A 19261-nucleotide genomic window follows, 5' to 3' on the forward strand; every position below is an offset into this window, starting at 1 on the left:
AACAATTTTCAAAAACTGTTCTCAACCATTTTTTAAAATTGTTTTCAAAAATGGTTACTAAATAGATCCAGAGATATCAACAAATTTTTTTATATCAAATTTTAAACTTTTTGATAATGAATTTAAAAAATACAAGATAAATCTATACTTCTTATACCATATGTTATGTTTTTATATAGAAGTTTTTTATTTTTATTTTTTTATAAAGGAAATGTATATGAATGATTAATAATTTCAATGTATTTAGAAAAAGAAGAAAAAAAAAAACGAACTTTAGGTTGACAACGTAGACAATGTGTGATAAAATTTAAGTACTACTTGATAACTATTTTTTAAAATAGATTTTTATTTGCTATAATAAAAAATTACAGGAAATCACGTTTGATAATAAATAACATAAAATAGTATTTTGTTTTTAAAAATAAAAAATATGACATTTTCATATAACATATTTTAATTATTTTTAAGGATTATTTTCAAAAATATTTATAAAAATATGAAAAATAATAAAAACTAAAACATTACTTATAAAAGTTATTTTTAAAATATGTTTTAAAATAGAAATGGATTTTTGTTGCACAAAACATCGGAGATAGCTTTAGGCTTTTGGTTTTACTTGGATATAATAATAATACCTTGGTTTTATTTTAAAAGTGTTTCCAAACATATTTCACTTGTTTTTCCCAACATAAAATTGGGAGATTTGTATTTATTTTATATTTTATATTTTAGAATTAATTGGTTAAAAGGAATGCAATAATTATCGTATTTATAAATTTAACATTTTTCATATTTTTGTTTGAAAATAATCCATCAATATATATATAAATTTGATTTTCAAAATTAGGTTTCAATTACCCTTCTATTCAAATAACCTTATATTTTATAAGCACATTAGCGAGTGAGGTGGCATCTGGCATGTAGGTGAAAGCATTTGCCTTGATAAGCAATTTGAATGGTGGCCCTTATCCTGCTTTAGGAACTTCGGAAATGGCTGCTTCCCTCTTCTTCTTCTCCCAAAATCCATTCAAATCTCCTCAAATTTCCCATCCAAAGATTAGTCTCTCTTCTCCCAAACCCACTCTCACACTCTTCACACCTCCGCCTTTCATTTCAAACAATGCCACTCGTCGTCTCTCCTGCAAGGCTCTCTCCACCATCTCTCTCAACCCCAGCAACTACGAGGTATCCTTTCGTTTGGTTGCCCAGAAAACATCGAAAAAATACAAGAATTTGAGCTATAATTTACCCCATTTCCCCCCTTTTCTCTCTTTTTTTCCTTTGATGGTTTTAAAGGAAATATGTGATGAATTAATTAACAATTGAATTTGATTTACATCATCCAGTGCTAATTGTATGAAACTTGGTGCAGTTCTCTGATGCTTCTTCTGAGATGGAGTTGAGATTACAATTAGGGGGCGGTGGTACATTAAGTTCTAGAGACATTTTTGTGGATGCTGAAGACAGCTCCTTAAAAATTGGTGTAAAACAGTCTGGGTCTTTCATCACACTTGTTGAAATTAATAAATTGTATGAGAAGATAAAGTCTTCTGAAACAATATGGTTTGTGCAATTGGTCGTGCCTGAATTTCCTTAACTTTGTAAGTCATGGATCATGACATGTTTGGCTCAAAGGATTTTGTTTTAATTAGGTATATAGATGAAGATCAACTGGTTGTTAACTTGAAGAAGCAAGACCCAGATTTGAAATGGCCTGACATTGTGGAGTCCTGGGAATCTTTGACAGCAGGAGCTACGCAATTGCTGAAAGGAACATCAATTTACATTGTTGGGGATTCAACTGAAATTAATGATAAAGTTGCTAGGGAACTTGCTGTTGGTTTGGGGTATGAAACTTTCTGCCTTTTGAGCTGTTTATCTTTTAATTTTTGATTCTCCTGTTCGTAAGTTGGCTCATCCTTGTAGTTCCTATTCGATTACTTGGTTAAAATCTCTCTATCCAAAAGCTAAAGCAAAATCATGTCTGTATCTCCTTTTCTTTAGTTTATTTTGCTGGTGCATACATGCTCACAGTCCCTTCTTAAGCCAAATTTATCATCATTGTGAGTGCTACTAGACACTAGAACTAGTCACCAGTTCAATCACCTTTTACTCATGTGAACATAGAAGGACAGTATGACCTCAAGCCTGCAGATTTGGTTATTATGTACTGGGTGTATATCGACTATAACGTGGATTTAACTAAATTCTTCTCAGGATTCTACAATTTTATATATCATCATTACAGAAATAATTTCCTTTCTTTGGTTTGTTTCAACTCCAGTAATCAATGAGGAATTCTTGCTGTTTCTTTCTGAATTTACCTGTCAGCCACAATTATACACCTTAGTTAAATAATAATAATAATAATAATAATAATAAATTCATTTTCATGGCTTAGTTAATAGTGGAAAGCTCTTCTTTTTCCAGGATATTTCTAAAACTCATCAGATTTACATATCTCCTCTGTCCTAAGAGATTTTTTTTTTTTCTCCTTTTGGCTGGAACATTTTCAGGTATACCCCACTTAATACCAAGGAGTTATTGGAAACATTTGCCAAACAATCCATTGATTCATGTAAGTATGTTTGACACTTGATGTGATCATGAAAGCTAGTTGTCTGCCTCCCTTAGTCTTGGAACTCATGACATGGATAACAAGATTAAAACTTGAATACTAATGATACTTATATGCATACATTGATACATATATGCATGCATGTGTACCAAGGAAATTAGTGTCTAAAGTTGAGAATGATTAAGAAAGTAGAGAGATGAATGATATTTTCTAGTTTTTGAAGGGACAAATCATGCAGCAAATCAAAATCATTCTTGATCAGATCCATCTATTGCCTAGGGTATCTGTTGAATGAGTGTTGGTCCATCGGGTTAGTTCAACTTTGTCCTATGGGAGTTGTTTTCTGCTAAAGTTAGAAGCATTATTATTGATTATCATTTTTCTGTATGGTCTCAAGTCAATAAAGACCACAAATTCTGTTTCCCTTTTCAAAATCTTTTTTCCAGAAAGTTGTGGAGTGTTGATTAAATTTAAGAAAACCCTCTTCTGCTGGGGATAGACCCTTGATAAATAAGTGAACCTCGAAAGTACTACATGTTTGACAACACAAACTAATACCTTTTGACAGTACATCATATTCGGTAATAGTTCCATAATAACGAAGTGAAATGTCAAGGCATATCATATATTTATTGAAAACTTTGAAACTGCTTTTTTAGGATTCTTAATTGGATTCCAAAAATTACATTTCCATTGTTAAGGGTGTCTATCTCCTTACATCCCAAAGCATATATGTTAAAACTATGCATTGAAAAGAAGAGAATTCATCTCATATTTTTCTGTATATTCTGAATGAAGTTACAAGGGTATAAGCCTATATCAACAAAAGAAAAGGAAGTATTGTATAAGACTATAACAGTGCAAGAAAAGGAAAGAAATAAAAAAATGCACAAAATTTCTCCCACAATATTTTCTAGAACCTCTCCATTAATCTTTCCTATAATTTTTCTTATAATCTCTCGTACAATTGCTCCTGTAATCTCAACACTCCCCCTCAAGTTAGAGAAAAAATATTAACAAGTTTCAACTTGTCATCAATAGAGTTAAGGGCTTCTTCTGAAAGAGTTTTGATGAATATGTCTGCCAATGGATTCTTTGATGATACAAATGGAGTAACGATTTCCTTTGACTCCACTTTTGAGCAAGTGAAGCAACATTCTACTTTGATGTCTTTGATGATACAAAAGAATCCATTGTACTTCTTGCAAAAGGGTTTTCAACTAAATTAGTTGCAGGTCATTCCTACTTTGATGTCTGTCACAAAGGAGAGGAATTAGACTTAATATTAGCATGCCAATTTCTTGCAAAAGGGTTTTCAACTAGGTCAACTCAAATACTAAATTTGCCATTACTCAACACTCAGTCTTTGCACTAGAATGACCTGCAACTAATTGTTTCTTACTCCTCCAAATTATGAGATCACCTTCATGAAAAATACAATAATCAATTGTTGATTTTCTATCCTACCCAATTAGAGTTGGTGTATTCTTTAATGGGAAGATGTCTTGAGGATTGATAGAGAAGACCACAACTAGAGTATTTCAAAATTTGTATGATTACGTTCAAGTGAGAAACCTGTTGAGTGGTCATGAATTGACTGACACTTTTGACTGCATAAGAGATATCTGCTGTGTAATGGTTAAATAAATCAGCTTTCTCATTAGACTCCTATACAATATGGGTTTATCCATTAACTCACCATTACTCATCAACTTTTGATCGGTTTCCATAGGTATAGTAACAGGTTTTGCACCAATATAACTTATATCTCTTAAAATATCAAGGTTATATTTCCTTTTAAGACAAGAAAATGCATTTCTTTGATCTTGCAACTTCAACACCTAGAAAATGAAGAAGCTCACCGAGATCTGTAATATGAAAAACAGTGCTAAGGTGATGAATCAAAGTCTTATTCCCCTTCTGGCCACTCCCAAATTCCGAATAATAACAATAGCATCTACATATGCGATGAAAATTACAATGCCATGATATGTCCTTTTGAAAAACACTGAATGAACAACTTGAATTCTGGTCATGCCATAGATGCTATTGTTTTGCTGAATTTTTCAAACCATGCAAAAAGAAATTATTTGAGTCCACAACTAGACTTCTTAGTTGACAAGCACACTTCCCCTTAGACTCAAACCCAAGTGGAATCATAAATACTATTTCATTCAATTCACTAAGGAGGAAGACATTTTTTACATCAAGTTGGTGAAGGGGCTAGTCTAGATTTGCCACCATAGATACAATATCTCATATGGAGTTCAGTTTGGTCGTGGGATAAAAAGTTTCAGTATAGTTAAGGTCATGAGTCTAAGTGAGTCTTTTAGCCACCAAACAAGTCTTCAATCTACCAACTATACTATTGGGGTTGTGCTTTATGACAAGGACCCAATAACAACCAACTAGAGCATCATTAGGCTTAGGAACAAAAACCCTAGTATGGTTGCACTCAAAAGCATGCATTTCCTCTTCTATTGCTCTTTTCCAGCCAGGATGAGAAGGAGTTTCATGGTAAGACTTAGGAAGAGTAATAGAGGAAAGAGATGTGGAGAAAGCTCTCAAAGAGGAGAACAAATGATCATCAGAAACAAAATTGACTCTTTGTACCTAAAGTAATGTTGCAAAAATTGGAGTATTTTTACTTTCTCAGCCTCTGAGTAGATGTTTCTTTCCTAGTTTGAATCAACTACTCAATCATCATTTTTTATTTCTTGAATTATGGGTTTTTTCTGTTTATTTAATCTCATTTTGGTCAGGGATTTCGTAGTTGTTATTTTATTAGTGTATTTTGAGATGAAGGTTTTCAACCTTAGGTAGGGAACTTGATCCAGGTCAGTGAAACAGGAGTGCACAAACCTTACTGGATGAACTCTGATAATGTACTTTAACAAATCCAACAAGATCATTTCGTTTTTGGTTTGTTCAATCAAATGATTGCCCATTGCAACTGCATCTCACCCATTTTAGTGACCACTTTGTAACCTCCTTTTTATAGGTAACTTTTTCTCCTCCCCCACCGCTGCTGCCACCCCACCCTCCTCCTTTAATTACATGGAATCAGACCTGGTTTGCCTGGTTTGCCACCCCATCCCCCTCCTTTAATTACATGGAATCAGACCTGGTTTATGTTGTTGTCTTACTGTCTCTTTCTTTAACAAGATTATCTTTTTTTAATATACATGTACATATGAGCCTACCTTCTACAGATTATAGATAAACATCATACCAAACTTAAACATATTAATTCTTTTACTTATTTTGTTTCTCCAGGGAAGAAATTCTTAAAGGTTCTTTATGACCTTTTAGGTTTGAAAAAGCTTACTTTTCAAGCTTCTGTGCTTCCTTCTTAGATCAAGTTGTCTAGGATCACTTCCCTTGTTTGCAATATTTGAAATCTCTCTTTAGAAAGCTGTAAATCAGATTTCATTTCTTTAGAATGTCTTTCGCACATGAAAGAAACCTATTAGATACAAGTTTGAAGGGAATTGAAGTGGTTTGGCCATTGAACATGATATTTCTTAGTATTGCATGAATAAAGATTTTAGGCTTAAAACCTCTTCATACATAAGGCAGCATTGTGTTATGAGGAATCCCACAAAATGCTCAAAATGACTTGTATCCTCAATCTTGCAGTGCATTAATAAGTGTAATCAATTCCAGGGGTGACAGCTGATGGGTCTGAGTCTGTAGCAGAAGCAGAAAGTGCTGTATTAGAAAACCTAAGTAGGTATGCTTTACGACTTAATCTTCTTACTTCAATTTTTTTGTTGCTGAAAGATAAAATACTTTGATTGGGCTTGGTTGGTCTGGCAGTCATGTCCGTGCTGTTATTGCGACATTAGGAGGACTGCATGGAGCTGCTCGAAGAGCTGATAAATGGAGGCATCTTTATGCTGGATTTACTGTCTGGCTGTCACAGTCTGAAGCCATAGGTAACTTGTTTTTGATCTTCTGTTCAGTACTTCATTTTGGATAACCAGCTTTTCTCAATATACTATTGTTCTAAATACACCATTGGACATTTTGGGACCCACAACGCTTACGTATGGATAAGTAGTTCAGGAAAATTGCCCTATTTTACCGTGAGAAGTTTTTACCTCATTTCATTTCTGACAGGAAAATTTAAACTGAACAATTGATGGATCTAGAGAAGTTTTCTTACCTCTCTAGAGATATGCATTTTGCTTGGTACTATTAGGATGTCAAAAATTTCTTGTGGGTCAAGTGATGTATTAAAGAACTTTAGAAATTATATTTTAGATTTATGTTTGTTACCCAAAGGCATTTTCAGATTATTTTCTTATCCATTTCAAATGATAGTATATCTTTGGAAATGCCTTTAAGGTATCTTCATTGTGTGATGAACAAATGAGTAGGTTTGATGCCTAAAAAAAAAAAAAATTTCCCACTACAAGACCAAATTGGTACCTACCGATAAGCAGGATCAATCACAACATGCCACATGGACAATTGGATCCCATTGCTTTGTACCTAATTTGGGTCCCATTGCTTTGTACCTAACTTAGATCCATTGCTTTGTACCTTGATTTCATTTGTTTGTACTTTGTCCATATGTTTATTCCCCATCTAACAATTGAGATTCCATCATACATTTCCAATGGTCAAGATTGTAAGTCTGGTTGGTACCAAATCAATACCATAGAATTTTCCAAAAAAAGAACAAAAAAAAATCTCCTAAATCCATTAAACGTTAAATTTAACAGTCTTGTGCGTGTGTGAGTGCATACACGTGTACGAGAGAGATTAAATTTAACAATGATAAGGCTTTGTCCACCATAACTCTCTCACTCTATCTTCATCTTCACTACCCTTTTTCCTCTAAATATTTCTCCAATAGTAAGGAAACCCTGCTTAAAGTTTGTAAGCACAAAAATTTGGCTCATTTTTTCCCCAAATCATCAAGATATAAATGCCACTAGTGTGGAAAGAATAGATATAGGTAAACAACTTGCAAGATAGAAAGTGAATGATTCCACTGACCTTTAAACTTCCATGATGTGGAGAGGGGGTGAATCTAAACAAATGAATCTCCATCTCATAGGAGATATGTATGATATAGGAAGAAGGGTAATGTGGTAAGACCTCATCAGATACATATTTAACATTCACATGTATGGTATACCTCTATTCTTTGAAATCCTGTCTGCAGCATTGCTTCTATCATTTCAGGAGCACTAGCTGCAATGCCCCAAACTAAAATCAAGACAAAAGTTCATTTGGTCATGATTGTCATGAACTGCATTCAGTTTTTCATAATTTTATGCAGATGAAGAGTCAGCAAAGGAGGAGGCCAGAAGGCACATCCAAGAAGGCAGTCTAGGCTACTCAAATGCAGATGTTGTGGTCAAGCTTCATGGTTGGGATGCCGATCATGCTAAAACTGTGGCTCAAGCTTCCCTCAGTGCCCTTAAACAGCTAATCATGTCAGACAAGAAGCTTCCAGGTAACCATCATCACATGATTGAAACTCCATGCACGCTCTGCACTTCTACAGCATGAATGACCTTCTTTTACATATGCCATGTTTCCAAAATTTTGAAAATAGAAATGGCAACTGAGGGTTGGGATATTACAGCACATTGAAGCTGAATAATTTTAGCCAAGATTTTTTACCATATAATTATTCTATATATTAAAATATAATAAAAAATAAAAAAACACAGAAACTACATAGATGCAATAGCCAAGTATATTTCTTTTAAACTGGAATGATTTCCACAGGGGAAAAGGGCTTTTTTGAGCTCTATCTGGCATGAAAGTAAATAAGGCATGGTTTTTTCTTGGAGCCTATGGGTCTGTTTGGTTATTGGAAAATCCTAGGAAAGGAAAAATAAATGTCAAAGAAAATCGTTTTCTCATTTTTTGTTTAACATAATTAATATATATATATTCAAATTATTTAATCTTTACGTAAAAGATTTAAAATAAATTTGAAATAACATAATTTTATTTTCTATTTTCTTTGAAGGTAAGAAGAGCCTCTACATCAGGTTAGGATGTCGGGGTGATTGGCCAGATATCAAGCCTCCTGGATGGGACCCATCAACTGGAGCTGAGGTACCTACTGGTACTTTGTAGTATTGATCATAGCAGAGTGAAATGGGCAGAATCATGTTGAATTTGTAGCCCTTAATGTAGATTTACATGAAAAAAAATTGATTTGAATTTGATTGAAATCCCAAGTTGTTCATGTTTTTGTCTGCTAAAAAAAACAAGAAAGCTGTTCATTTGGCTTTGGATTCTTAAGCGCTGCTGCTGCATTTCCTTGACTGGGAGCATCATTCATGACCAGAGTAAAGTTCGAAGTTGCTTATTTGGATATGAGATCGGTTTGATTTTGAGCGTTAAAATCCAACCCAACAGAGCTATTCAGTTTGGATGTACGAAAAACGATCCGAACAAAACGCCAAATGAGAGAATCGATTGACTCAATTCATCAATAATAACGAACTAAATCAGTCTAAGTCGATACAATCAGAGAGCACACCAAATGAGAGAATTGATTGACTCAATTCATCAATAATAACGAACTAAATCAGTCTAAGTCGATACAATCAGAGAGCCCAACTATGTTTGGTCCGCGTATGAGACAACCCAAAATGCCTAGAGTAAGCATGCATGCCAAAAAGCATAACTACTGCAGGTTGGTAAAAATCCCTAAACCTATGTTGATTGTTACCATAGCTACACAAGTATCCACTAAGCTCAAAAGTTCTAATAATACATAAATAAATTCATCTTACAATAATACACAATGACCCGATTTATTAATCGCACAAGAAATGATAAAAACTAATAGGGTTAAATACACTTTACCTACTTTATCTCTTACATTTAAAACCCAACACTTTGTCCTCTAAGTTTGTCAAAGAGAAACATTTTACCCTTAATTACAAATTCTCGATAAAATCATAAAAGAGATTGCTCTTTTTTGCAGTTTGATTCGAACATTGATTCGAATCTGGGTAAAGCTAGTTTTGAATTGATAAATTTGAAGTGAAATTTCCAAATTGCTTTCAAGATATAATAGTTACCAATTTTGATTTTTTATTTTAGTGAAATATTTATGACTAATCATGATTTTTTTTTTTTTTTTTGATAGATTTATATGATTGTTTTGAATGACTTTGTAAAATATTTAGGGAGTAAAATATCACTTTTTAACAAATTAAGGAGGCAAGGTGTTAAATTTTTCATGTGAGAGGAAATCATGTAAAACAATTAAAAGTTGAAGGGGTAAAGTGCATTTAACCCAAACTAATATTACAAGTCATGCAAATTTCAAATTATAAAGAAACCAATTGTGATATCCCACATTGGTTAAAAGAAAGTTTGTGATACCATCTATATGGTGAATTCCTCTTTAAATTTGCTTCCATATAATCCTTTTTCACTTTATAACAAAATCATATTATATGGAAGCATAAGCTGCTTTGTTGAGGAGTTGGCCTCTCATTTGTTGGGCCAACAAGAATAAGGACGTAACATGGTTGCTAGTAATAACTAAATAGACAAATAAATACAAATATGGCCCAGTCCATGAAGTTCAATGAAAAATGTAATTTAGGGCATTGAGATATGCCACTACTGGTAATCATGGAAACCCACTTTTACACTATCTACCAGTTTACAATGCATGGGAGTTTCCAAAGGGAATTCTGAGCATCATTATGCATAATGCTATCAAGAATCAGTCAAATGCACACCAAGTAAGAAACTCTACCTAAACAAGTAAAAGTGTTGCAATTTTGAGTTCTGTACATAGATGAGCATGCCAATACAAAAATTATCAAAGGAATTACTAGCATTCCCGGGACAGAAATGAGCCCATTTCTTCCCTTTCAGAGTCACGGAAAGAGACAGCCCTTTGAAAAAAAAAAAAAACAAAACAAAAAGAAAACAAGAAATGTAAAAACCTGCACCTACAGAATAACCCTTTAAGAAAACCAAGAGAACTAAAACATGATGAGGAGAAATCTAGCTTTAATCTCGATAACACGGTGCACCAAGCTGTCAATGAGGCAAAGTTGAAAAGAAAATAACACGAGCCAAATGAAGATGAATATGGAGTATGAATAGGCAGACCAACCTGTCTAGATACTGAACAAGCAACAAGCTCCCCTCCTCTGGTGCAAATTCACAGCTTGCAGCTCCAATCAATACTAGATTTAAAGAATCTTCATCACTCTCACCTGTAAATTCTATTACGTAACATATAATAGCACCTAAAATTACAACTCAGCACCAATGGTCACATGTGTCAAATAACACGCATTAACAAGACCAATTCAAGCAGACAAAATACCATACAGTCTGTTATCATCCCGTGCGACCACCTTCTGAAACCACAGTTTCATTTGAAGGAACAGAACCCATTTCATCAGACACCAGACTTCTCCCTGTTTCATCCTTCTTATCACGTGGCTGATCCACACCTTGATCAGGAAACACTTCTGATTGCAAAGTTGGAGCAATGTTATTCACATGTAACCATGTCAGCTCCCACAAACTATCTCCACCCAGAGCACTTCTCTGCACAAGCACTCCCCTTGTCTTCATTACAAGCAATGTGTTTTTGAGGAGCTCTGGAACTAGTTCTGGGAGCTTCTCGCTTCTCTTCCCTTTGACCTTCACCTTCATATATTTTTCCATCCGGCTGAGAACACCCAGCCATAGTTTGCAGAAGGTTGTTAACTGTGCAAGATCATTCAGCAACTGTAAAAATACTTTTGACAGGAGCTTCATAGCAAGACTAAGTGTGCCTTCCATGTTTCTATAGTCTTTCTGGGAGTGCCCCTGTGCAATATCAAGCAAGTCATCAAGCATTGTGAAGATGACCATGTCAAAACATTGCAACCACAAACTGTGGGGAAGTTGGAAACCTTCCACCCCTGACAAGCACCTTTGCAATGATATGAGGGCATGGTTCCTTACTTCTTCTCTCTGGTCCAAACAAACTTTTCTCAACCCCTGCACCAACCTCAGCCACATCTCCCCAATATCCTGAGACATTTTTGAAAGCTCCTCCTCCGCCATTGCTTGCTTAGCTTCCAGGGCCCAGTGTGATAAACAAACAACTGAACCAGCCATAAGATCCAGAGCACGCACAGATCGCTCTGCCTGACCAACACGAGACTCAGAAAACTGCCTTGCAGCATCTACACAGAGAACATAGTTGGCAGGCAACAAGTGGGCTCCATCAGACATGATGAACAATAAGGCATCAAATCCTGCTTCGGAAGCCTCTGGGTGCCGAGCTGTGATGGAAAGTAAGGATGTAATTGTGCGCCAACCCATTTGTGATCTAATGTGAGTGGCATTTGCTTTCACAAGGCGACTGACTTCCTGAGTTATTTGCTCACAGTATGCATCAGCAACCCGCGCATCAAGCTTCAGTACCAGCTGTAGTGACCTCAAAAGTTCATCAGCCAGGTTTTCTTTATAAGGAAGCAGCCGCTGGCAAATACGAAGAAGTCCAAAAACAGCCTTCTCCACTAGGGCACAAGGCATCACTGTAGACTGGACTATATTAGATATGTGTTCATAAACACCTTGCCACAGAAGCTTAATTCTGTCTCGATTGTTTAGAGTAATTGCAATCAGCAACTCCAGGCAGAAAACTGCAGTGTCTTCATCCTCAGGAGAACTGTTCCCTTTTTGGGGTCGCCCTGCAGCCCAGATGAGTGCCCGTGCAAGCTGCAATAATGAATCAGACTGCAGAAACTTACTTTCTGTAAAAATGCTATCAATGTGGCACTTCTGTATTGTCTGGAGGGTGCGTTGATGAGCAGCAAGTTGTTGTTCAGTTGGTTGCGATCTTGGCTCCTCTGTGTCAAGGGATAAAAGTTGACTAAACCGGCCCATCAGTCCTGAGGATCGTCTAGGAGTACCAATGGATGGCATATGAGCCGAAGATAGAGAATTTGTAATAGGCTTCCCCTGCCCAGGGTCAGCAGAAAGCTCTGAATCATCTGCCGCATCACTGGCAACACGAGCGGGAAGAAGACCAAGCTTGTGCAACCTTAGGATGCAGTCCAGGATATTTCTCCAACCTGTTCGAATATAGTCACCGTACCTATTTGCAATGGTGAAAACTGTTACAGTTGCCATCCTTGCTTTTGTGTCATCCCCAAAGGCTTGTACAGATTCCTCACCAGGTGATGGATTCAAGAGAGTTGTGAACTTACAGAGAGAGACAACTAAATCATCTAGAACATCTTCAAGATGGTGGCAGGCTGAGATTTTTGCAACAGCTAAAAAGCCGTCAATACATGTTTGGTAAACTTCTTCGTGTTCTGCATGATCAAATACAACAGAGATAGCTGCAATAGTTGGACCAGACATTATAGCAAACATATCATGGTCAAGGAAAGCTCTGGAATCTGCCACAATGAATGGAGCAGTTTTCTTGGACTTATGCATTAGATCAATCCAACGGCTTGGGGTCATTTCAGGGAAACCAGCACCCTGCTCTGGAGTTGTGCGGATCTCATTCTTGCAGATTGAATGGTACAGCTCAGACAGGAAATCTCTAGGGAGATCATTTCCTCCATTAATGTGCCGATTATTCCGAATGAAATCCTCTTCTGTCATCTTTTTCTTCACTTGTACATTGTGCTGGTCTGTGTTCAGCATTATAAGTGAATAGGATAACAACAGAGCAGCATCCTTGTTAGCTAGAATCTGGGGTGATTGCTCATAATATCTCTCCGAGAAAGCCTCAAGGACCCTCTGTATCTTCTGTGATTCTCCAGGCAGTCGGAAAGTTTCCAAGAACAGCCGCAATGCAGTATCCAGATTCATGTCTTGGAAATCAAAAGTCCCAGCAAATTCATGAAGAACCTGAACACAAAACTCGTCATGGTTTCCCAGGAAATCCCCAACCAGATTCTTATCCAACCCAGCAGTGTACCTGAAAAAGCAAGCAACACTTTGTGGGTCAAGTTTGTCAGGCAAGAGATGGGTTACTTGGAGAAACTCTAGCCCTTTCTTTGGGTCCCGGTTAAAATGATCAGCTCCAATCATCAGTCTTCTTTTAATATACTTCCTCCGGCAGACAAAGGGAACCCAAACACTAGGATCACTATAATTATCACACTTCACCATCCAGAAGGGAGTATATTCCTCAAGATTTACTGGAGACTGTTCTGAACCAAGTGATCCATTGCCTATCCTCTCGGCCATTCCCTGAATTACAGCTATCAGGCCATCCAAAGCAAGAATATGCATAGCAGACAAAGGGCAGTTCACAGGAAATGCACTCTTTGACAACAAATTAGCAAGGTCTTCAAACACATTGCTGCAAGTTATGTCACAATCTAAGTTGGCATACATCTCCACCATGAAAGTTTTCTGCCTGCAAAAGTCGACTAGAGCCTCCATAGCAACTTCTTGCTGCTGGTATGAAGCACCATATTTGCTTTGAGCAAGTCTCAGGATTACACACGAAAAGAAAGCCTCAAGTTGTAGTTTGAGTTCAGTCCGCAAATGCTGATATAGATTGAGAACAATGCTACAAACCATAGAAAGAATTAGTGGACTCGTTGACAAGCCAAACTGCATCAGATTACGAAATAGTTCATCCTGTATCAGACTTAGTAACCTGGGGTGTCTACGAATAGAAAGCCCACCCAATTCAATAGCAGAATTGATCAAGCCCAGGGCAAAAAGAGGCAAATCTTCATCAAACGCCATAGTATTTGATCTAGAACCCATTCCCATGTGCTCAACAACATTTAACAGAGAACACAAGAAGTGAAATATCTCCACCATGCAGGGGACCCCATATGGTTCTGTCATTAGATGCAAATCATATGGAGTGGCCTCCTTCCCATTACCAGCACCAACTGTATTTTCATCCAACATACTACCTACCAGACCTGTGGAAGAATTGGAAGCAAAGCTTACCGAGGATGGTTGACCATCATATTCAGAAGCACCATTGCCATTCTCTAACTGTTTATTTCCAAAGTTATACTCATTATCTTGCCCACTGCCCTGCATGAGGGAAAGAAAAATGCATTATTTGCAAAGGAATAACCAGATAATTTGTGCACTGAAACTCCTCATTGCTGAAAAAAAATTAATAATTCTAAACAGTTTATTCGAGAGATCAACTGTGGACTAAACGGAGTTGATGCCCCCACATCCATAGCATGAGCAGTTAAAGCAAGTGAATGATTTGAAATTCATAGTCCTAAAAACCATGTCAGTGGTTCTAGTATCTCATGCATGACTCCATTCTTCACCTATAATTTTTTTCCAGGCACCAAATTACTGATTGAGATTAAACCTTACAGTGAATCTAAGAACATGAAACCAACTTAGTTGCCCCACATAAAAAGTAATCCAGAATAAAAAGCAATGGCTGTGTTTCAACCTGTGGAGCCTCCCACCCCTATTGTTCATGGTCTTGGAATGTGAAACTACTATTCACCTTATACTTTGGTAAGGCATCAAGAAATGAAGGTAAAGAAAAGATCATTACTCATATTATTTGCTTATATATCTTTTGTTTCCCTATCATAAAAAAATTTAAAAATAAAAAATAAAAAAAGAACATTATCTGCACTTTATTAACTATTAGAAAGAAAATCAGAAAATGAATTAGTTTAAGTTCTCTATCTTTGGGTTAGATTGCTAGTTTAAAGTCCAGATAAAGACAGCCAGCCAGCATAAGACTGTTAATCAAACCAGTAACTATGGTCAATTAAATGCAAAGAGAAAAACAGCTTTCTTAACTTATATCATTTTTTCTTATTTCTCTTCGCTATTTTCTTCTCTTTTTTCTCACTTCACAGCAAACAATAGCAGCATAAGTAGAAAGAAGTATTGCACCCAAAAGGGGGGAAAAATAAAAATATAACCAATACCTCAAGCTTCACAGAACTGCCTCTGTTAACCAATGCATGTTCGGTGTTGCCAACATCAGGAAGGTGTGAAAAAATACACCTAACAAGTTCGTGCATTGTATGGCGAGCTATCCGCTGCAACAACTCACTTTTTGTTGCTGCTTGATGAACTATGCGGTAACAAGTGTTCACAATGGTGCAAACATGCTGATTACTCAACATAACTGACACTTTACTTTTCATGCAAGCCAGAAGAACTTGAAGTATTTTCATGAGTACTAATTCTTCTGACGCAGGATCAGTTACCTCAAATCGGCAGCTAGTTACAGCATCAACTACCAAGTGCATAGCATCTTCCACATTGACAGTATTCAAACAAAGGACATCAAGAGTTACAATCTTGTAAACAGATGACAAGGCAACACCTGTAATTGGTGCCCCAGTCTCGTCAGATCGAATTACATCCAGAAATGGCTGGAGATACACAGCTGGGTTGATGGTATGCCACTGATGCTGCCATGAAAATATTTGCTTCCGCAATGCCTTTAAAGACTGAATAAGAGAATGCTCAAGATGATCATCGCCTGACATATAACGACCTCCCCATCTGACATTCCTCCTCATGACTGCCAACACAGCACCTACTTCTGAATTGATCATACATGCTAATGCAGCTTTATTAGAAGATGTAGATTCACAATCTTCAGGTTCTTCCTCAATCGACTTGATTCCAGATTGCAGCTTTAGACGCCCCATATTATTGCTCTATAATTTTTTCCAAATACCCAAGTTCTATCTGTAATTTACCAACTGCTACACCGAGAGGGCTCTGGAGCCTCGTCACAGCATATCCTTCAGATGATCCACAGGAAAAATAAAAGCAAACATCCTCAATAAGAATTTCACATCATGAAAGACCAAATGAAGCTCAACATGTAACATAAACTAGAAAATCATAAGCTTCCAAAGAAGTGACAAGGAATTGTTAATTTTAAAGGGTATCTTTTATATCCTAAAAACAAGTTTAAATCTTGATGATCCATGGTCTACCAAACTGTACTAGGTCCTGAAACTGTAATTTTAGTTATAAAAAAGAAAAGAAGATCATCACCACTTTCACTACTTCACTGTGCCACAAGTACTGCCAGCTACACTGGACCACCAGCATAAAAACCATTGAACTAAAAATACCCTCTTCAGTTCTGTAAGCAGAAAAAGCCCCCAATCCTCAGTTTGGTTGCTAGAAATAGAAGGAAAATATAAAAAATTTAAGCACAAAAACCATTAAACTTAAAATACCCTCTTCTGTTCTGTTAGCAGAAAAAGGCCCTAATCCTCAGTTTGGTTGCTAAGAAAATATGGAAAATAGAAGGAAATTAAAAATTCCTATTCTCAAATTTTTTATATTCAGAAAATGAGAAAATACAAACCTAACTCATCCCAATTGAGCCTAATGCAACCATCCAGCAGAAGCGAGTTGGAATTTTCATTTCTTTTCAGACCAAAGCTGCAGGAACATAATCTCCAGAAATCAATTCTTTTTGGGTTCCATTTGTTTCAAAAAGAACAATTCCCAGAAAAAATTTCCCACAAAATTATTTCTCTTAGGCTCTGTTTATCTCCATGAATATCCTACCCGGCAGCATGAAGAAAATTTCAGGCAAAGCAAAAAGGCGGAAAGAAATTTTCTCTGGACAACTAAATCTCACTATTCCCCTGAGAGAGTTTTTGCCAGTGAAACAAACGAAGCCTACATTTCCCCTTAAGTTTCTCAGCAACCAAACTGACCACAACCCTAATCGATCCCAACACTTGCCACGATCCCGAGGAGAATATTCCCAAAATTCCCCAAATTAAACACCAAAACTGGCCTGAATTACCACAACTGAACCGAAACCTCACCAACGAGGTCGTACGAATCAAAATCAACTCCGATCTGAGTGATTCCAAATCCAAAATCGAGATTCAAAAACAAAAAACGATGAAAAATACAAATCAAAGAAAATAAAAGCAAGATCAAAAACGAAAATCCAGTTAACAATACCTCCAAAAACCAAAAACGAGAACAAAAATAAAAAAAGACACTCCGAGATCGCCAAAATCCGGAGGAGAGAGCAGAAATGTTACCTGAGGAAAGCGCCGAGGCCGATCAGGATTTGATTTTCAGAGGGGAGGAGGTGGAAGAAACCCACAACTCGCGAAAACGAGGAACAGCATCGAAACGACGCCGTTAATAGGGACGACTAACGAAGTCATTCGAAAGTACCTGGTCCAATCTCTCTTCTTCTTAAGCTACCTGTGGGTTTGTGACCATTTCTCTTGCCATCCCATATTTGTTTATCATATTCTAGTAATTCAAATATTTGGTAAGACCCAATTATTTTTAAATACTGAATAATTGGAAAAATACTTACAATTATACATTCACCATATAAATATTTACATTTTTTAAAATACTTCTTCTTAACATTTTTAAATAATTATTTATACTGTAAAAATAAAAATTTAAGGCATAATTAATAATAATAATTTATATAAATTGTTATTAAATTACAATGTGTAATATTTTCTTTCAACTTAAATGGTGTTTGTTTTTTGACTAAATGAAAAAAGTTAAAATATTTTACTTTTTTTTATTAAGTTAAAAGCAACTTATATCAATCAACATGATTAAATCAAACCTATTGATAAGAAGTTCACTTTGGTTATGTTGGTTTATATCAACAGATTACTTTTAACTAAATAGAAAAAATTAAATATTTTAACTTTTTATATTCATCTAAAAAATAAATAACATCTTAGTAATAAGAAGATAATTATTGAGAACAGTTTGCATTCTTTTTGTACGGCTACGTAGAAATCAAATTTTCTTTAAAACAAAAGTGTATTAATTGTTTTATAATATGATATGAAAGCAGATCATCCTAAAAAGTGATGATTATTTTTTAAATAAAAAAAAAACCATATAAGGTAAACAAAGAATAAACAAATATTTTTTTTTAAGGCAATACTCTAGCATAAAATAATAAAAATAGCGTTTTAAGAAACATGGGCCTATTTTGGTGAGTCACATGACATAGGATAGACGATAGCTAGTTCAATTTTAAGTGGAAGACAAACAAATCATCCAAATCTAGATATGTTAAAAAATATAAAATAAAATAAAAAAGAAAAAAAGAATGGAATGGAAAATCTAATGAAGAAATTGTGTCTAAATATTTTAGATGATCAAAAGGAAAGGAAAACTCTTTCTATATAAACCATGGTTTAATTTTATATTGAAACAATTAAACTTCTTTAAAATATTAATCTCGCCTTTTTCCATTTTAAAATTGAAAAGTTTAAGTTTAACAATATTATTTAATTCTAGTAATCCCCAACTTCAATCACAAATCATACAAAATGATTATAAAATCTAATCATTTAGATGATAAATACGCTAGAATCTCATATTAAATTTATAGGATAATAATATCGGAAGACATACTCGAATCCATTGAGATTATCCATTTAGGTCTTGTCTTCCACGTATTGCAACCTTGAAATTACTCAATGATGGGATGTGAATAATTAACAATTTTTCTATCTCCTCTTGTTTAGACTAGGGACCATAACCCTATTTATACCCCTTATTATTTTTAGTTTATTTATTGATCCATTACTAATAAATAAAATAAAATTGGTCTCTACACATTGCAAAAACTCATACAGTCCATAAATATAAAGATGCTTTAAAAGCCCATCATTAACTTAATTAATCACATTTAATTAGGCCCAAATATAAGATTGCTTAATGTACAATGTG

The 19261-nt window shown here is 35.4% G+C and overlaps 2 protein-coding genes across 3 annotated transcripts; one reads left to right on the plus strand and one right to left on the minus strand.

Moving 5' to 3' along the window:
• The first annotated feature begins 926 nt into the window (after positions 1-926).
• LOC117927472 (probable inactive shikimate kinase like 2, chloroplastic) lies at positions 927-8851 on the plus strand. Its single transcript, XM_034846960.1, has 8 exons — positions 927-1185; positions 1373-1563; positions 1653-1847; positions 2517-2578; positions 6245-6311; positions 6398-6516; positions 7872-8048; positions 8574-8851. Exons 1-8 carry the CDS (start codon positions 991-993, stop codon positions 8681-8683), a joined length of 1116 nt encoding a protein of 371 aa, XP_034702851.1. The 5' UTR covers positions 927-990; the 3' UTR covers positions 8684-8851.
• A 1464-nt stretch (positions 8852-10315) lies between these two features.
• Positions 10316-17752, minus strand: LOC117929271 (ARF guanine-nucleotide exchange factor GNOM). 2 transcript variants are annotated; one of them, XM_034849553.1, is made up of 4 exons: positions 17584-17752; positions 16568-16658; positions 15478-16308; positions 10316-14602 (listed from the first exon to the last, which is right to left on the minus strand). In XM_034849553.1, exons 3-4 carry the CDS (start codon positions 16210-16212, stop codon positions 10925-10927), a joined length of 4413 nt encoding a protein of 1470 aa, XP_034705444.1. In that variant the 5' UTR covers positions 16213-16308; positions 16568-16658; positions 17584-17752; the 3' UTR covers positions 10316-10924. The 2 variants fall into 2 exon arrangements, with proteins under 2 accessions (XP_034705444.1, XP_034705437.1); XM_034849546.1 differs by lacking the exon at positions 16568-16658.
• Positions 17753-19261: the final 1509 nt, after the last annotated feature.

Source organism: Vitis riparia, chromosome 2 (assembly GCF_004353265.1).
Source record: "Vitis riparia cultivar Riparia Gloire de Montpellier isolate 1030 chromosome 2, EGFV_Vit.rip_1.0, whole genome shotgun sequence".
Lineage (NCBI taxonomy): Eukaryota > Viridiplantae > Streptophyta > Magnoliopsida > Vitales > Vitaceae > Vitis > Vitis riparia.